General features: G+C 40.4%; 1 protein-coding gene across 1 annotated transcript; it reads left to right on the plus strand.

Moving 5' to 3' along the window:
- The first annotated feature begins 982 nt into the window (after window positions 1-982).
- On the plus strand, window positions 983-5,300 carry LOC117341803 (trichohyalin-like). The gene is made up of 4 exons (XM_033903666.1): window positions 983-1,078; window positions 3,116-4,237; window positions 4,402-4,966; window positions 5,020-5,300. The coding sequence occupies exons 1-4, from the start codon at window positions 983-985 to the stop codon at window positions 5,298-5,300; spliced, it is 2,064 nt and encodes a 687-aa protein (XP_033759557.1).
- Window positions 5,301-15,806: the final 10,506 nt, after the last annotated feature.

Here is a 15,806-nt window from a genome sequence, read left to right on the forward strand (position 1 = left end):
AATTCAGAATTCTCATATAATAAGTGCAGATCTCCCTTGACAATTTTTCAATTATCTAATTTAGAAATAACGGTACAGCACGTACAAGCTAAATTAGAACCGGAAATACCATAATTAGAAAATGAAAATCGACTATAAAGACTCTACAGATTACAAAAGAGAAATTATCAGGGGGAAATCACCAGTGAAATTGTACCACGGTTGATACTATAGGTAAAGGAATGGTTCGTGTACGGAGTTTAGTACATGTATGATGTGGGGGTGTAAGTGAGAAGAGAAACGTTTCACGGAGGAGTCGTTTAGGATGAGGCATTCTTATGTCTTTAACTTCATATTTTTTGTGAAATTATATTTCCTATCGACAAACGACATGTTGATCTGAAATATTATTCTCTCGAGTACCAAATATAAACTGCCAATCAACAAATGTATTACATTACACAATGCGTTGCCAAAATAAGCTTTGCAATGGCAGAGAACAATTATTCATTGTTTATGTTTCCGAGATATTAAGAAATGTTTTTGCTTGGTTTATCGCTCCGTGAACAGACATGGTAATTTTAAGACAGGGACTCCTTGTAGTAGTTTGTGACTTCCTCATCCAGAGCAATGATGGTAACGTGTCTTTTCCAAGCACCCAACCAAGAAAGCACAGATATCTAAAACCTATTTCTATTTGCCTCAGACATCATTTTCACAAAAATCTGCTACCGACCTAATAAAATGTATAACAAAAACAGAAACATAATTTGACTATATTAACATTTGCGAAACTTGAGTCGTCAAACTATATTTCAAAGTTGTAACCTTAAAATTTTGTATAAAACAGCCAAAGTGTATATTTTTTCTAATATCAAATCATGTTTCATAGCATATGACATAAAATCACATGCTTTCGTACAAATAATGTTTAACATCCTGAATCAAATTGTCATATTTTTCTCTTTTAGGCATCTAGGCGTCAACGATTTTTAATCACATAATGTCTATCATAGAAACGCCAAAGAAATCGTCTAAAGGTGTGCACAGGATAAAAAATGTCATCCAAGGGTTTGCAAACGCCAAACACCTGGGGTGTGTAAACGCAAAAAATCGTCGTCCATGGCCGAGGAAAGCCGAAGTACCCGGAGAAGAACCACCGGCCTACGGTCAGTACCTGGCAACTGCCCCACGTAAGTTTCGAACTCGCAACCCAGAGGCGGAGGGCTAGTGTTAACCACTGTCCATTGGAAGGAAAGTCAATGGAAAGTAGAACTGCTATATCTGTGTCCCCCAGATACCCGTCTTCAATTGTCCTTGACGGTTGGTGTCTCCGATGTCCGTCTTCATTGTTCTCTGGCTGAGGTGTTTATCAAGATATTTTAATCATTAATCTGTCAGTTTACGAAGTTTATGGGAAGTTGGTAACAGTTTCCCATGGTAATATCTGCCGATCTGCATCGTTTTCCTGTCTGGTGTGAACCCATGAGTGGAGATCTTATACATTCTGTGTATGGCATTTGAGAGATAAGACATTCTGTGTGTGACATTTGAGAGATAAGACATTCTGTATGTGACATTTGAGAGATAAGACATTCTGTTTATGGCATTTGAGAGATAAGACATTCTGTGTGTGACATTTGAGAGATAAGACATTCTGTGTGTGACATTTGAGAGATAAGACATTCTGTGTGTGACATTTGAGAGATAAGACATTCTGTGTGTGACATTTGAGAGATAAAACATTCTGTGTGTGACATTTGAGAGATAAGACATTCTGTGTGTGACATTTGAGAGATAAGACATTCTGTATGTGACATTTGAGAGATAAGACATTCTGTTTATGGCATTTGAGAGATAAGACATTCTGTGTGTGACATTTGAGAGATAAGACATTCTGTGTGTGACATTTGAGAGATAAGACATTCTGTGTGTGACATTTGAGAGATAAGACATTCTGTGTGTGACATTTGAGAGATAAAACATTCTGTGTGTGACATTTGAGAGATAAGACATTCTGTGTGTGACATTTGAGAGATAAGACATTCTGTGTGTGACATTTGAGAGATAAAACATTCTGTGTATGGCATTTGAGAGATAAAACATTCTGTGTGTGACATTTGAGAGATAAGACATTATGTGTGTGAAATTTTAGGGATAAGATATTCTGTGTGTAACATTTGAGGGATGAGACATTCGTGTGTGACTTTTGAGAGATGAAACATTCTGTATGTGTGTTTGAGGGATCAGCCGAAATCATTTGCCTTCAAATTTTCGATAAGACAGTAACTAACAACACGATAGATATAGTAAGTAATGCCAATCAAGGGAACTCTGCGACCACTTACTTCCGTGGCAGTTTTCTGAGAACATCTGTAACATACTGCCATTAATATCGTTTTCTTTCCATTTCGTCTGACTGATTCGGTAAATTTCAAGTCTATTCAGGTTGGACGAGGGAAATTTTACTTTAAAACATTTCTGAACTGTAAACACTAAATAGATTTATAGTTATATATTTATTTGAAATAAATAATTCATATTTAGTGAAGACACGGTAAAAATACAGTTTATATGTAATTGCTGATATCCAATATACGTAAACATGGTAGTGAAACTGACTGTGCTTTAGAACTGGTAAATGAATTTACAACTCTTCTACGAAGCTCGAGTCTGTGATACCATGTCACTGTATACGCCCCTATTCAGATTATCACTTTTGATGTCGTTTATTAGCTTAGATAATGCTTCAAGCGTTTCATACTCTGTAACATTTACCACAGCAACATAAAAATTAAACTGATTTTCTCGATCGATACTGTTTGTATCTCGATTTCTTGAGTAGTGAGAGTAGTGAGTAGTCAATGACTTGAGAATGGTGAAGAGTAAGAGACAATTTCGACAGTCTGAGGAGAGGAGTAAGAGACAGTGGCGACAGCCTGAGGAGAAGAGTAAGAGACAGTGGCGACAGCCTGAGGAGAAGAGTAAGAGACAACCTTGACGGCTTGAGAAGGAGAGTAAGAACGCGTTTCGACGGCTTAAGGGAAGGAGTAAGAGACAGTCTCGACAGTCTGAGGAGAAGAGTAAGAGACAGTCTCGACAGTCTGAGGAGAGGAGTAAGAGACAGTCTCGATAGGAGGAGGAGAAGAGTAAGAGACAGTCTCGACAGCCTGAGGAGAGGAGTAAGAGACAGTCTCGACAGTCTGAGGAGAGGAGTAAGAGACAGTGGCGACAGCCTGAGGAGAAGAGTAAGAGACAGTCTCGACAGTCTGAGAAGAAGAGTAAGAGACAGTCTCGACAGCCTGAGGTGAAGAGTAAGAGACAGTCTCGACAGTCTGAGGAGAAGAGTAAGAGACAGTCTCGACAGTCTGAGGAGAAGAGTAAGAGACAGTCTCGACAGTCTGAGAGGAGTAAGAGACAGTCTCGACAGCCTGAGGAGAAGAGTAAGAGACAGTCTCGACAGTCTGAGAGGAGTAAGAGACAGTCTCGACAGTCTCAGGAGAAGAGTAAGAGACAGTCTCGACAGTCTGAGAGGAGTAAGAGACAGTCTCGACAGTCTCAGGAGAAGAGTAAGAGACAGTCTCGACAGTCTGAGAGGAGTAAGAGACAGTCTCGACAGCCTGAGGAGAAGAGTAAGAGGCAGTCTCGACAGTCTGAGGAGAGGAGTAAGAGACAGTCTCGACAGTCTGAGAGGAGTAAGAGACAGTCTCGACAGTCTGAGGAGAGGAGTAAGAGACAGTCTCGACAGCCTGAGGAGAGGAGTAAGAGACAGTCTCGACAGTCTGAGGAGAAGAGTAAGAGACAGTCTCGACAGTCTGAGGAGAAGAGTAAGAGACAGTCTCGACAGCCTGAGGAGAAGAGTAAGAGACAGTCTCGACAGTCTGAGATGAAGAGTAAGAGACAATCTCGACAACCTGAGGAGAGGAGTAAGAGACAGTCTCGACAGTCTGAGGAGAAGAGTAAGAGACAGTCTCGACAGTCTGAGGAGAAGAGTAAGAGACAGTCTCGACAGCCTGAGGAGAAGAGTAAGAGACAGTCTCGACAGTCTGAGGAGAAGAGTAAGAGACAGTCTCGACAGTCTGAGGAGAGGAGTAAGAGACAGTCTCGACAGTCTGAGGAGAGGAGTAAGAGACAGTCTCGACAGTCTGAGGAGAAGAGTAAGAGACAGTCTCGACAGGTGCTTAAGGAGAGGAGTGAAAGGCAGTCTCGTCGGCTTGGGAGAGGAGTAAGAGACAATCTCGACAACATGAGGAGAAGAGTAAGAGACAATCTTGACGGCTTGAGAAGGGGAGTAAGAGACAGTCTCGACAGCTGAGGAGAAGAGTAAGAGGGAGTATCGACAGCTTGAGGAGAGGAGAGTAAGAGACATTCTCACTTGGATGAAGAGAAAGTCACGACATTAGAGATAAGAGGTCTCGACAGTCTGAGGAGAAGAGTAAGAGACAGTCTCGACAGTCTGAGAGGAGTAAGAGACAGTCTCGACAGCCTGAGGAGAAGAGTAAGAGACAGTCTCGACAGTCTGAGGAGAGGAGTAAGAGACAGTGGCGACAGCCTGAGAGGAGTAAGAGACAGTCTCGACAGTCTAAGGAGAGGAGTAAGAGACAGTGGCGACAGCCTGAGAGGAGTAAGAGACAGTCTCGACAGCCTGAGGAGAAGAGTAAGAGACAGTCTCGACAGTCTGAGGAGAAGAGTAAGAGACAGTCTCGACAGTCTGAGGAGAGGAGTAAGAGACAGTCTCGACAGTCTGAGGAGAGGAGTAAGAGACAGTCTCGACAGTCTGAGGAGAAAAGTAAGAGACAGTCTCGACAGTCTGAGGAGAAGAGTAAGAGACAGTCTCGACAGTCTGAGGAGAGGAGTAAGAGACAGTCTCGACAGTCTGAGGAGAGGAGTAAGAGACAGTCTCGACAGTCTGAGGAGAAGAGTAAGAGACAGTCTCGACAGTCTGAGGAGAGGAGTAAGAGACAGTGGCGACAGCCTGAGGAGAAAAGTAAGAGTTAGTCTCGACAGTCTGAAGAGAGGAGTAAGAGGCAGTCTCGACAGGAGGAGGAGGAGGAGGAGGAGGAGGAGGAGGAGGACGAGGACGACGAGGACGACGAGGACGAGGAGGACGACGAGGACGAGGAGGACGAGGACGACGAGGACGAGGAGGACGAGGACGAGGACGAGGACGAGGAGGACGAGGACGAGGAGGACGAGGACGAGGACGAGGTATAATGGATAATGGGGAAATAGTTAAAGAAATAAGGATAAGGAAAGTACTGCAGGAACGCTACAGTTTCAGCAATAGAGTGAAGGAGGTGATTGAAATCCTGAAAAGCTAAGTGAACAGAAGACAAAGTAGGGCGTAAGCACATGGACATAAGAATTTGTCAGAGACTAGGCAAATTTGGAATATAGTAGTGTGTTAAGAGTATTTGAATGTTTTAGGGGTAGGCAATTACATCACTTCTTTTTGTCGTTAAGGAGTCATTTTTACCAAATGTCAATCTACCCCCTATCATATAACGTCTAAAAATATACACACAAGAATACATTTGTAAGTCCAATTACACATAAACTAGCAAATTACCCGGCCCCTTTTTGGGGGGTAGGTAGATAGTGGAGATGGAAAGAGAGTACGGCTGGGGGAAGAAGAGAGGACCAACTATAGTCTGTTTCCATTAAGTCTCATTCTACGCCATAGAGTCTCGGCATACTCCTTATATATTATTGTAACCTATGTAACAAATCTATAATTGTTATGTATGCGATAACATACATTTTATTGATTTTGTTTACTGTCTTTAATACATGAACATAAAAGACTTGCATATCTTTAATAAACAAATTATACATGGCCAGAATAACGAGACAGAATCGACATTTAAAAAAATCGAAGAAATAGATATTGTATATCTTTAAACAATGGTTATATGCAAAGTTTCATCATTACATGTACATGTATACCATGACCTATCTAAATACATTTCATCAATTAATTATAAAACACACATAATTACAATAGCCCTGTATCGCGGAAATCGGCGAAGCAAGCTAATATAATGGTTGTCCACGTAATCCTACCCCGAACACCGGTCAATATCGAGCGACTTCTGTTTCGTCAAGGTACACAGGTCCTTAATAGAGCAGTTCGATTTTCTTTTAAATAGTAAACTGCTTTCGATTTCTTTTTCGTTTATGTGCGTTTATCTGTAATGAAAGACGGGTTTGTATGGTTTAGCAGGTCGGCTAGACTGCATTAAATATGTGTAACATTCAAACACTCATGGGGACATGATGTAAGCGGAAGTCTGGGTCACACGGGGGAGCGGATATTTGTATCGCTCCCTGAAGTCCTGCTACACTAGAACATTTAGACCTTGTTTTGACAATGAAATTGTCCCTTTTTCATTGGTTTAATTACAGTTTTTTTTCGGAATGAATCCAGGCATACACTTGTCGATTTAATTACAATAATAAATATCACCATAGAAATTCATAATTGTGTACTACGAATATGGAGATTTGGATTCAGATAATTACGAAATCCGTGCTACATAGACGCCAACGCTTTTAGGAGATTCTTCTATAGTTCTATAACATCAGATACTTGATCAGGACAATGCTACAAATCTAAGACAGCGACTTGATTGTGACATAGCCTGTAATGTATATTTTCTCTAATTGTCAATTACCACATTGTCTTCGCGTACCATATTACAGTAGAAACGTTATTAATCGATGTTACAGCGTGGGAATGACAAAATCCATAGATTAATTGTATAAATATATGTTTAACTATGTCTTTTTCCTTTCTGTTTATCTCTGTACAATAATAATGCAGAAATTGTTATCTTGGTTTTGTCTAGACTCTCATTCTCGTATGTTGTCATGTCCCGTCCTCAATTTGTATCTGTCTTCTCTTTCTGTATGTTTCTTCTTATATAACCTTATATTACCGTGGCTGTTGGTGTCTCCTTGACACCCTTCCTCATATGACCATGGCTGTTGGTGTCTCCTTGTGACCATCCTCATATAACCGTGCTTGTTGGTGTCTCCTTGACACCCTTCCTCATATGACTGTGGCTGTTGGTGTCTCCTTGACACCCTTCATCATATGACCGTGGCTGTTGGTGTCTCCCTTGACACCATTCATCATATGACCGTAGCTGTTGGTGTCTCCTTGACACCCTTCCTCATATGACCGTGACTGTTGGTATCTCCTTGACATCCGTCCTCATATGACCGTAGATATTGGTGTCTCCTTGTGACCCGTCCTCATATGACCGTTGCTGTTGGTGTCTCCTTGACACCATTCATCATATGACCGTGGTTGTTGGTGTCTCCTTGACATCATTCATCATATGACCGTGACTGTTGGTGTCTCCTTGACACCCACCTCATATGACCGCGGCTGTTGGTGTCTCCTTGACATCTGTCCTCATATGGCCATGGCTGTCGATGTCTTTTTGACACCCGGCCTGAAATGATCCAGATTTTTGTTGTTTTCTTGTCCTGATAAAGATATGACCCTGTCTGATACCAGTTACTTAAACTCTGTTAACAGAATTAAAATGTATTTAAAAATAAATCATTTTCTACTTCCGGTAATCGTTCAGCTGCAGGACTGCTGTCGTACGAATACAATATTGTATTCGTGTAATTATGGTTTTTCTTTATATAACAATCATAACTTGTGTTCACTTATACATTGCTTCAATCACTGGTCGGTTTAAATGTTGTCAAGCAAAATCTATTTGAGAAAGGTCAGCAAACTGGATTTTTTCTGCCCTGCAGGTAGGGCGTAAGAATTGTACCTGCTGCTCCCATTGCATGATCGTAAGAGGCGACTGAATTTGGGATCTTATCTTTTCTTTTCTTTCTTACAAACTTTCTTCTTCCCAATGTCTCCCTTGACAATGCCTCACTTGTGCTCTTCAGTTGAGCGTTCGCCCCTGTGAGGAAGGCTTTGGGTTCTGTCCCCTGGCCGAGACATACCAGAGTCTTTAAAAATGGTAGTTGCTACTCCTGCTTAGCGCTCAGCATATTAGGAGAGGGACGACTGATTCACCCGTTGTCAGTATAATGTGACCGGGTGGGGTGTGCTGCTGGGTGTCTTCAGCAGTATGCTCCAGTGAGGTAGCACTATAAATCGGCAAAAGTCCCGGCCTACCACAAGGAGACTTCACACAAACATACCGCAGCCTCCCAAAACACGCATACGCATTCACCACACGCATACATGTCGCACGCACGGGAGGCCGTCCTTAAATGACCTTAGCTGTTAATAGGACGTTAAACAAAATAAACCAAACCAAACCAATCCCACCATTTGACCCTTGACCTTTTACATGTATTCAGATCAATTAGTTTAACTAGTTTTGGTTATTATTCGTGATCAGATTTTATTATTATCATTGTTATCCTTCTTTTTTACTGTCGTTTTTTTTTATCTTTCTATTATCGTTTATGTTATAGATATATATTGGGGTCTAGATAAATGGGAACAACCTCAGCCAGCAAGTAGACGAAATAGATATCCAATTGTCACCGATTTTTATTATTTAGTTCTATAAAGTTTGTTGTATTGAAGATGTCTGTGTAATTAAGAAACCATTCTTGATTCTGTTGTCAACTGGTAATGTGTTCTAGATAAAAATTAAGATTGTCGGTAACAGATCAATTATGTGCAGTTGTCGTGTTTTGAACTTAGACACATGTAGTTGCTATGCGTTTCGGTAAGTACATCTGCATGTCGTAACCGACATTTTTTTCTAGAAATGTTTTCCCTTTGCAATAAAATATAGAGAAATGTTGAGATTCGGTACTTTTGTACTTTCACCAAGCATTTTGTCGTGGCTGTATTGTTTAATGACTGCTGTAGTTTTTTTAGAAGTGCGAAACGTATACATCTTCTCAGAAAATACGTTAAAATGAACTGCTGAAACTCCATGTAGGTCAGAAAAAATACTGTTTCTCGTGAACTCGTTAACAAGAGGTTGAATTAAGACGAACTAATAACTCTTTTCGTTTTGTGATTTTTCAACAGAAATGTAAAATACTTCACGCAAATATAGTCGTTTGTCACGCAAACGCATGAGGGCATTGTACTCCAGTACAGGTGAACTAAGCCTCCCTGTTAAAGCCAAGATTTCAGTTCTTAAGTCTCCTCCTTTTCTGGTCAGATAGCACAGTGGTAATAAACTTGCCTTTTCAAGTTTACGGGCGAGGTTAGATTCACCAAACGGACGTGAAAAGATATGGGGTCACGTGCTCAATCACGTTGGTTTTCCCGGGAACTCGGTTTCCTCCCACAGAAAGACTTCTCGCGCACTTCCATCCGTGCCAACAAGCGTGATTAATATAATTAGAATTTTTAATTTAAAATATAACGTCGTCGTCGTCGCCGTCGCCGTCGTTCTCCTCCTCCTCCTCCTCCTCCTCCTCCTCCCTAAAAATGGTAGTTTCTATTTATGCTCAGCGTTCAGCATTTCAGATTGTAGGACGACTGATTCGTTGGTTGTAAGTTTAATATGACCGGTGTCCTGTTCGATGTCTTCGGCAGTACGCTTCAGTGACGTAGCACTATAAAGTCGCTATCACAATGAGACAGACACGAACATATCGCAGACTCCTAAAACACGCACACATACACCACACATATACCACACATACACCACACATACACTACCCCCAAACATCTCGCACACCGGGAAAGTCGTCCTTAAATGACCATAGCTGTTGATTTGACATTAAAGATACTAAAACTACACCAAACCAAAGCCAATTCCGAATTGTGACCTACGTTAAATCTGTTTAAGGAGTATGATATCCATTGAAACTACTTCCGGAGTGGGAAAAAATTGAAACTATTTCCGGAGTGTTTTCTAAGTGTACATGATGCATTATTCCCGGAGTGTGTTCTAACTGTACATTGTTCCCGGAGTGTGATATAAGTGTACATTGTTCCTGGAGTGTTATGTAAGTGTACACTGTTCCCGGAGTGTTATCTAAGCGAACATTGTTCCCCGAGTGTAATCTAGCGAACATGTTCCCGGAGTGTGATCTTGGTATACATTATTCCCGGAGTGTGTTCTTAGTGAACATTGTTTCTGGAGTGTAATCAAAGTATACATTGTTTCCGGAGTGTAATCTAAGTATACATTGTTCCTGGAGTGTAATCTAAGTATACATTGTTCCTGGAGTGTAATCTAAGAAAACATTGTTCCCGGAGTGTGTTCTAACTGTACATTGTTCCCGGAGTGTGATATAGGTGTACATTGTTCCTGGAGTGTTATGTAAGTGTACACTGTTCCCGGAGTGTTATCTAAGCGAACATTGTTCCCCGAGTGTGATCTAGCGAACATGTTCCCGGAGTGTGATCTTGGTATACATTATTCCAGGAGTGTGTTCTTAGTGAACATTGTTTCTGGAGTGTAATCAAAGTATACATTGTTTCCGGTGTGTAATCTAAGTATACATTGTTCCTGGAGTGTAATCTAAGTATACATTGTTCCTGGAGTGTAATCTAAGAAAACATTGTTCCCGGAGTGTGTTCTAAGTGTACATTGTTCCCGGAGTGTGATATAAGTGTACATTGTTCCTGGAGTGTGTTCTAAGTGTACATTGTTCCCGGAGTGTGATCTAAGTGTACATTGTTCCCGGAGTGTAATCTAAGCGAACATTGTTCCCGGAGTGTAATCTAAGAAAACATTGTTCCTGGAGTGTGTTCTAAGTGTACATTATTCCCGGAGTGTGTTCTAAATGAACATTGTTCCCTGAGTGTAATCTAAGTGTACATTGTTCCCTGAGTGTAATCTAAGTGTACATTGTTCCTGGAGTGTAATCTAAGAAAACATTGTTCCCCGAGTGTAATCTAAGTATACACTGTTCCCGGAGTGTGTTCTAAATGAACATTGTTCCCGGAGTGTGTTCTAAGTGTACATTGTTCCCGGAGTGTGACCTAAGTGTACATTGTTCCCTGAGTGTAATCTAAGTGTACATTGTTTCAGGAGTGTGTTCTAAGTATACATTATTCCCGGACTGTGTTCTAAGTGTACACTGTTCCCGGAGTGTGTTCTAAGTATACATTGTTTCCGGAGTGTGTTCTAAGTATACATTGTTCCCGGAGTGTGTTCTAAGTATACATTGTTCCTGGAGTGTGTTCTAAGTATACATAGTTCCCGGAGTGTGTTCTAAGTGAACATTGTTCCCGGAGTGTAATCTAAGCGAACATTGTTCCCGGAGTGTGTTCTAACTCTACGTTATTCCCGGAGTGTTATGTAAGTGTACATTGTTCCCGGAGTGTAATCAAAGAAAACATTGTTCCCCGAGTATGTTCTAAGTGAACATTGTTCCCGGAGTGTGTTCTAAATGAACATTGTTCCCGGAGTGTGTTCTAAGTGTACATTGTTCCCGGAGTGTGACCTAAGTGTACATTGTTCCCTGAGTGTAATCTAAGCGAACACTGTTCCCGGAGTGTGTTCTAAGTGTACATTGTTCCCGGAGTGTGTTCTAAGTGTACATTGTTCCCGGAGTGTGTTCTAAATGAACATTGTTCCCGGAGTGTTTTCTAAGTGTACATTGTTCCCGGGGTGTGACCTAAGTGTACATTGTTTCTGGAGTGTGTTCTAAGTATACATTATTCCCGGAGTGTGTTCTAAGTGTACACTGTTCCCGGAGTGTGTTCTAAGTATACATTGTTTCTGGAGTGTGTTCTAAGTATACATTGTTTCCGGAGTGTGTTCTAAGTATACATTGTTCCTGGAGTGTGTTCTAAGTATACATAGTTCCCGGAGTGTGTTCTAAGTGTACATTGTTCTCGGAGTGTAATCTAAGTGAACATTGCTCCCGGTGTGTGATCTAAGTATACATTGTTCCCCGAGTGTAATCTAAGCGAACATTGTTCCTGGAGTGTGTTCTAAGTATACATTGTTCCCCGAGTGCAATCTAAGCGAACATTGTTCCTGGAGTGTAATCTAAGAAAACATTGTTCCCCGAGTGTAATCTAAGTATACACTGTTCCCGGAGTGTGTTCTAAATGAACATTGTTCCCGGAGTGTGTTCTAAGTGTACATTGTTCCCGGAGTGTGACCTAAGTGTACATTATTCCCTGAGTGTAATCTAAGTATACATTGTTTCTGGAGTGTGTTCTAAGTATACATTATTCCCGGAGTGTGTTCTAAGTGTACACTGTTCCCGGAGTGTGTTCTAAGTATACATTGTTTCCGGAGTGTGTTCTAAGTATACATTGTTCCCGGAGTGTGTTCTAAGTATACATTGTTCCTGGAGTGTGTTCTAAGTATACATAGTTCCCGGAGTGTGTTCTAAGTGAACATTGTTCCCGGAGTGTAATCTAAGCGAACATTGTTCCCGGAGTGTGTTCTAACTGTACATTGTTCCCGGAGTGTGTTCTAACTGTACATTGTTCCCTGAGTGTATTCTAAGAAAACATTGTTCCCCGAGTATGTTCTAAGTGAACATTGTTCCCGGAGTGTAATCTAAGAAAACATTGTTCCCCGAGTATAATCTAAGCGAACATTGTTCCCGGAGTGTGTTCTAACTGTACGTTGTTCCCGGAGTGTTATGTAAGTATACATTGTTCCTGGAGTGTTATGTAAGTATACATTGTTCCCGGAGTGTAATCTAGCGAACATTGTTCCCGGAGTGTGTTCTAAGTATACACTGTTCCCCGAGTGTAATCTAAGTAAACATTGTTCCCAGAGTATGACCTAAGTATACATTGTTTCTGGAGTATGTTCTAAGTGTACATTGTTCCTGGAGTGTAATCTAAGTATACATAGCTCCTTGAGTGTATAATTAGTATAGATAGCTCCCGGAGTTTGTTCTCAGTATACTATGTTCTTTTGAAGTGTTATCTACACGTGGAATGGTTTCGGGTTCGATTTAAGAGTATAGCATCAGTAGAATATGTCCGTTCCCAGTAGTATACGTATAACAGTGGATTATGTGCTGTATGAGTTCCCCTGGAGTGGATCGTGATCGACTTGGAATCTAAGATACCGCTGTCCTAATAACCCCCTGTCCGGGCCTCGTACCGGGGGACACATCGATCAGAACGAGCCAGCGTCAACCCAGTCAGTAAATAAGCACTTTCTTACGGCCGCTTTTCTAGTTGGCCAAATTACCTTTATTTGCTTTCTCTTGTAAGATTGATATTGAAGATTCAGGTTTTGTAATCATTTTACAGGGAGTGATGTTCAAATAGAGTATATTATGCCGAGGTTCTTTATAGGCTTACATCACCGACACAATCATCTTCTATCTTGTCATTTAGTAACCACAGTTTCTGTGGTTGTAGTGTATATATTTTTAATTTGAAATATGCAAATACAGTTGACACGTGAGCTCGTGCTAACCGCGTGGCTAATTTGCTGAGAGCGTGTTTGGCGAAGCGGGTAATAGGACAGTAAAGCTATCGGCAATGGTGGCTGTCTGAACATTGATTCCTCCTCCCGGGGACCAGCCTTATCAACGGCTCATCTTATCACAGATTCTGCTGATTGTCGCTTCAGTAACTCTATTGGCTCATGGCGTGTCACCAAGCTACTGTCCAAACTTCAACGTCTCTTTGACACTCTGAGTGAAACAAAGTCAAACATGGCTAAGTGTCTATATTCTATGTCCTCTCGACTTCAGGACGATCGAATCTATCAAATACCTAACGACTTTAACTAAGTACCATTTCTTCCAAATGTTACAGAGGTTTAGTACGTCCTAGCTCTTGAGACCCCGACCAGTTTGTAAGCCGCACTCACAGAACAGCCTTTGAGTAAAGCGTTCACAAGACTAAACATGAGCATGCGGAGTGATACCTTATTGGAAAACTAATTTTTCGTTTTTGATCAAAATTCCGGTGCATTATGGGTAAACCTGTTTTGGCCAAGGCGGCGCAACTTTGACTGGGGTAAGTCTTCTTGCAATAATCTTAATTCTACATAAAAAGAAATATGCTAGGTATCTATGAATTATTGACTTGTAACTCGTGTTTCAAACGTTAGTAACGATTTTCTCATCTCATCCTTTCTGTTTATTGGATTGTGCCAGTATATCAAAATTGGCAGAAAAAAATGTCAAAACGTATTGAATATTTCCCTTTCATTTTTTACAATAGAATTTCTTATAGATTATTTACACAAGTTTAATTACATATTGTCTGCGACGGCTTGTTGCAGAACTAGAACTTAACGATTTTACCTGCAGGATTTATGAACGGTTACTAAATATTGATGAATTGCACGCGAGTTTGAATGTTTTCCTATAATAAGCTGTAGCTCTCCAGTTATCCATGTAATAACGTATTATATTTCCTAAACAGCACGGTTTCTTTATTGAAATATCTGCAGTCGAAACGAAACCAATATATTGATCTAGAATTCCTGGCGATCACCGGAGATAATTGTTTACTATGTAAATAATATGATATATAGTAATGAGTTTGATTGAAAGACAGTGAAAACCAATGTCCCATCGAAGATCATGTACAAATAACGACTCGAACTTATCAAATAAACATGTCGCGGACAAGAACAATAGATTTGTATTGTTCATTTATTTTTTTTGTTTCAGTTACAATGATATGTTTTGCTGTAAGTTATTTACGAATGATTATATAAATTTGCAATGTCTTTTCTATCCAGTCACAAGATCCGGCTACTTCTATAAAGTTCGATATTCGTTGTCATGGAAATATAAGTAAATAGAGCAAAAAGGACAATATAGAGGAACATAGATATGACAATCGTAAAAACTTGTTAACAATTTGTCGTTCTAGTTCTAGGATTGATAGATGAATTGTAAGCGATTTGTCGTTCTAGTTCTAGGAGTGATAAAAATTTGTCAGCAATGTGTCGTTCTAGTTCTAGGAGTGATAAAAATTTGTCAGCAATGTGTCGTTCTAGTTTTAGGAGTGATCGGAGATATTAATAACAATTTGTCGTTCTAGTAGTGAAACGAAATTGTTAGCAATTCGTCGTTCTTGTTGTAGGAGCGACAAAATTTGTTAGCAATTTAATCGTTCTAGTTCTAGGAGCGAGAGGAAATTGTAAGCAATGTGTCGTTCTAGTTCAAGGAGTGAAAGGCAATTCTTAGCAATTTGTCGTTCTAGTTCTAGGAGTGAAAGGAAATTCTTATCAATTTGTCGTTCTAGTTGTAGGAGCGACAAGAAATTGTTAGCAATCGTCGTTCTAGTTCTAGGAGCGAGAGGAAATTGTAAGCAATGTTTCGTTCTAGTTCTAGGAGTGAGATTGTTAACAATTTGTCGTTCTAGCTCTAGGAGTGGCCGGAAACAGTTAGCAATTCGAGGCTCTAGTTCTAGAAGAGACCGGAAACTGTTCGCAATTTATCGTTCTAGTTGTAGGTGCGACAGGAGATTGTAAGCAATTCGTCGTTCTAGTTCTAGGAGTGGCAGGAAATTGTAAGCAATTCGTCGTTCTAGTTCGAAGATTGACAGGAAACTGTTAGCAATACGTCGTTCTAGTTCGAAGATTGACCTGAAATTGTAAGCAATATGTCGTTCTAGTTTTAGGAGTGATGGGAGGTTGTTAACAATTTTTTCGTTCTAGTTCGAAGATTGACCTGAAATTGTTAGAAATTTGTCGTTCTAGTACTAGGAGTGACCGGAAATTGTTAGAAATTTGTCGTTCTAGTCCTAGGAGTGACCGGAAATTGTTAGAAATTTGTCGTTCTAGTTCTAGGAGTGACCGGAAATTGTTAGAAATTTGTCGTTCTAGTTCTAGGAGTGACCGGAAATTGTTAGAAATTTGTCGTTCTAGTTCTAGTAGTGACCGGAAATTGTTAGAAATTTGTCGTTCTAGTTCTAGGAGTGA

Source organism: Pecten maximus, chromosome 14 (assembly GCF_902652985.1).
Source record: "Pecten maximus chromosome 14, xPecMax1.1, whole genome shotgun sequence".
NCBI lineage: Eukaryota > Metazoa > Mollusca > Bivalvia > Pectinida > Pectinidae > Pecten > Pecten maximus.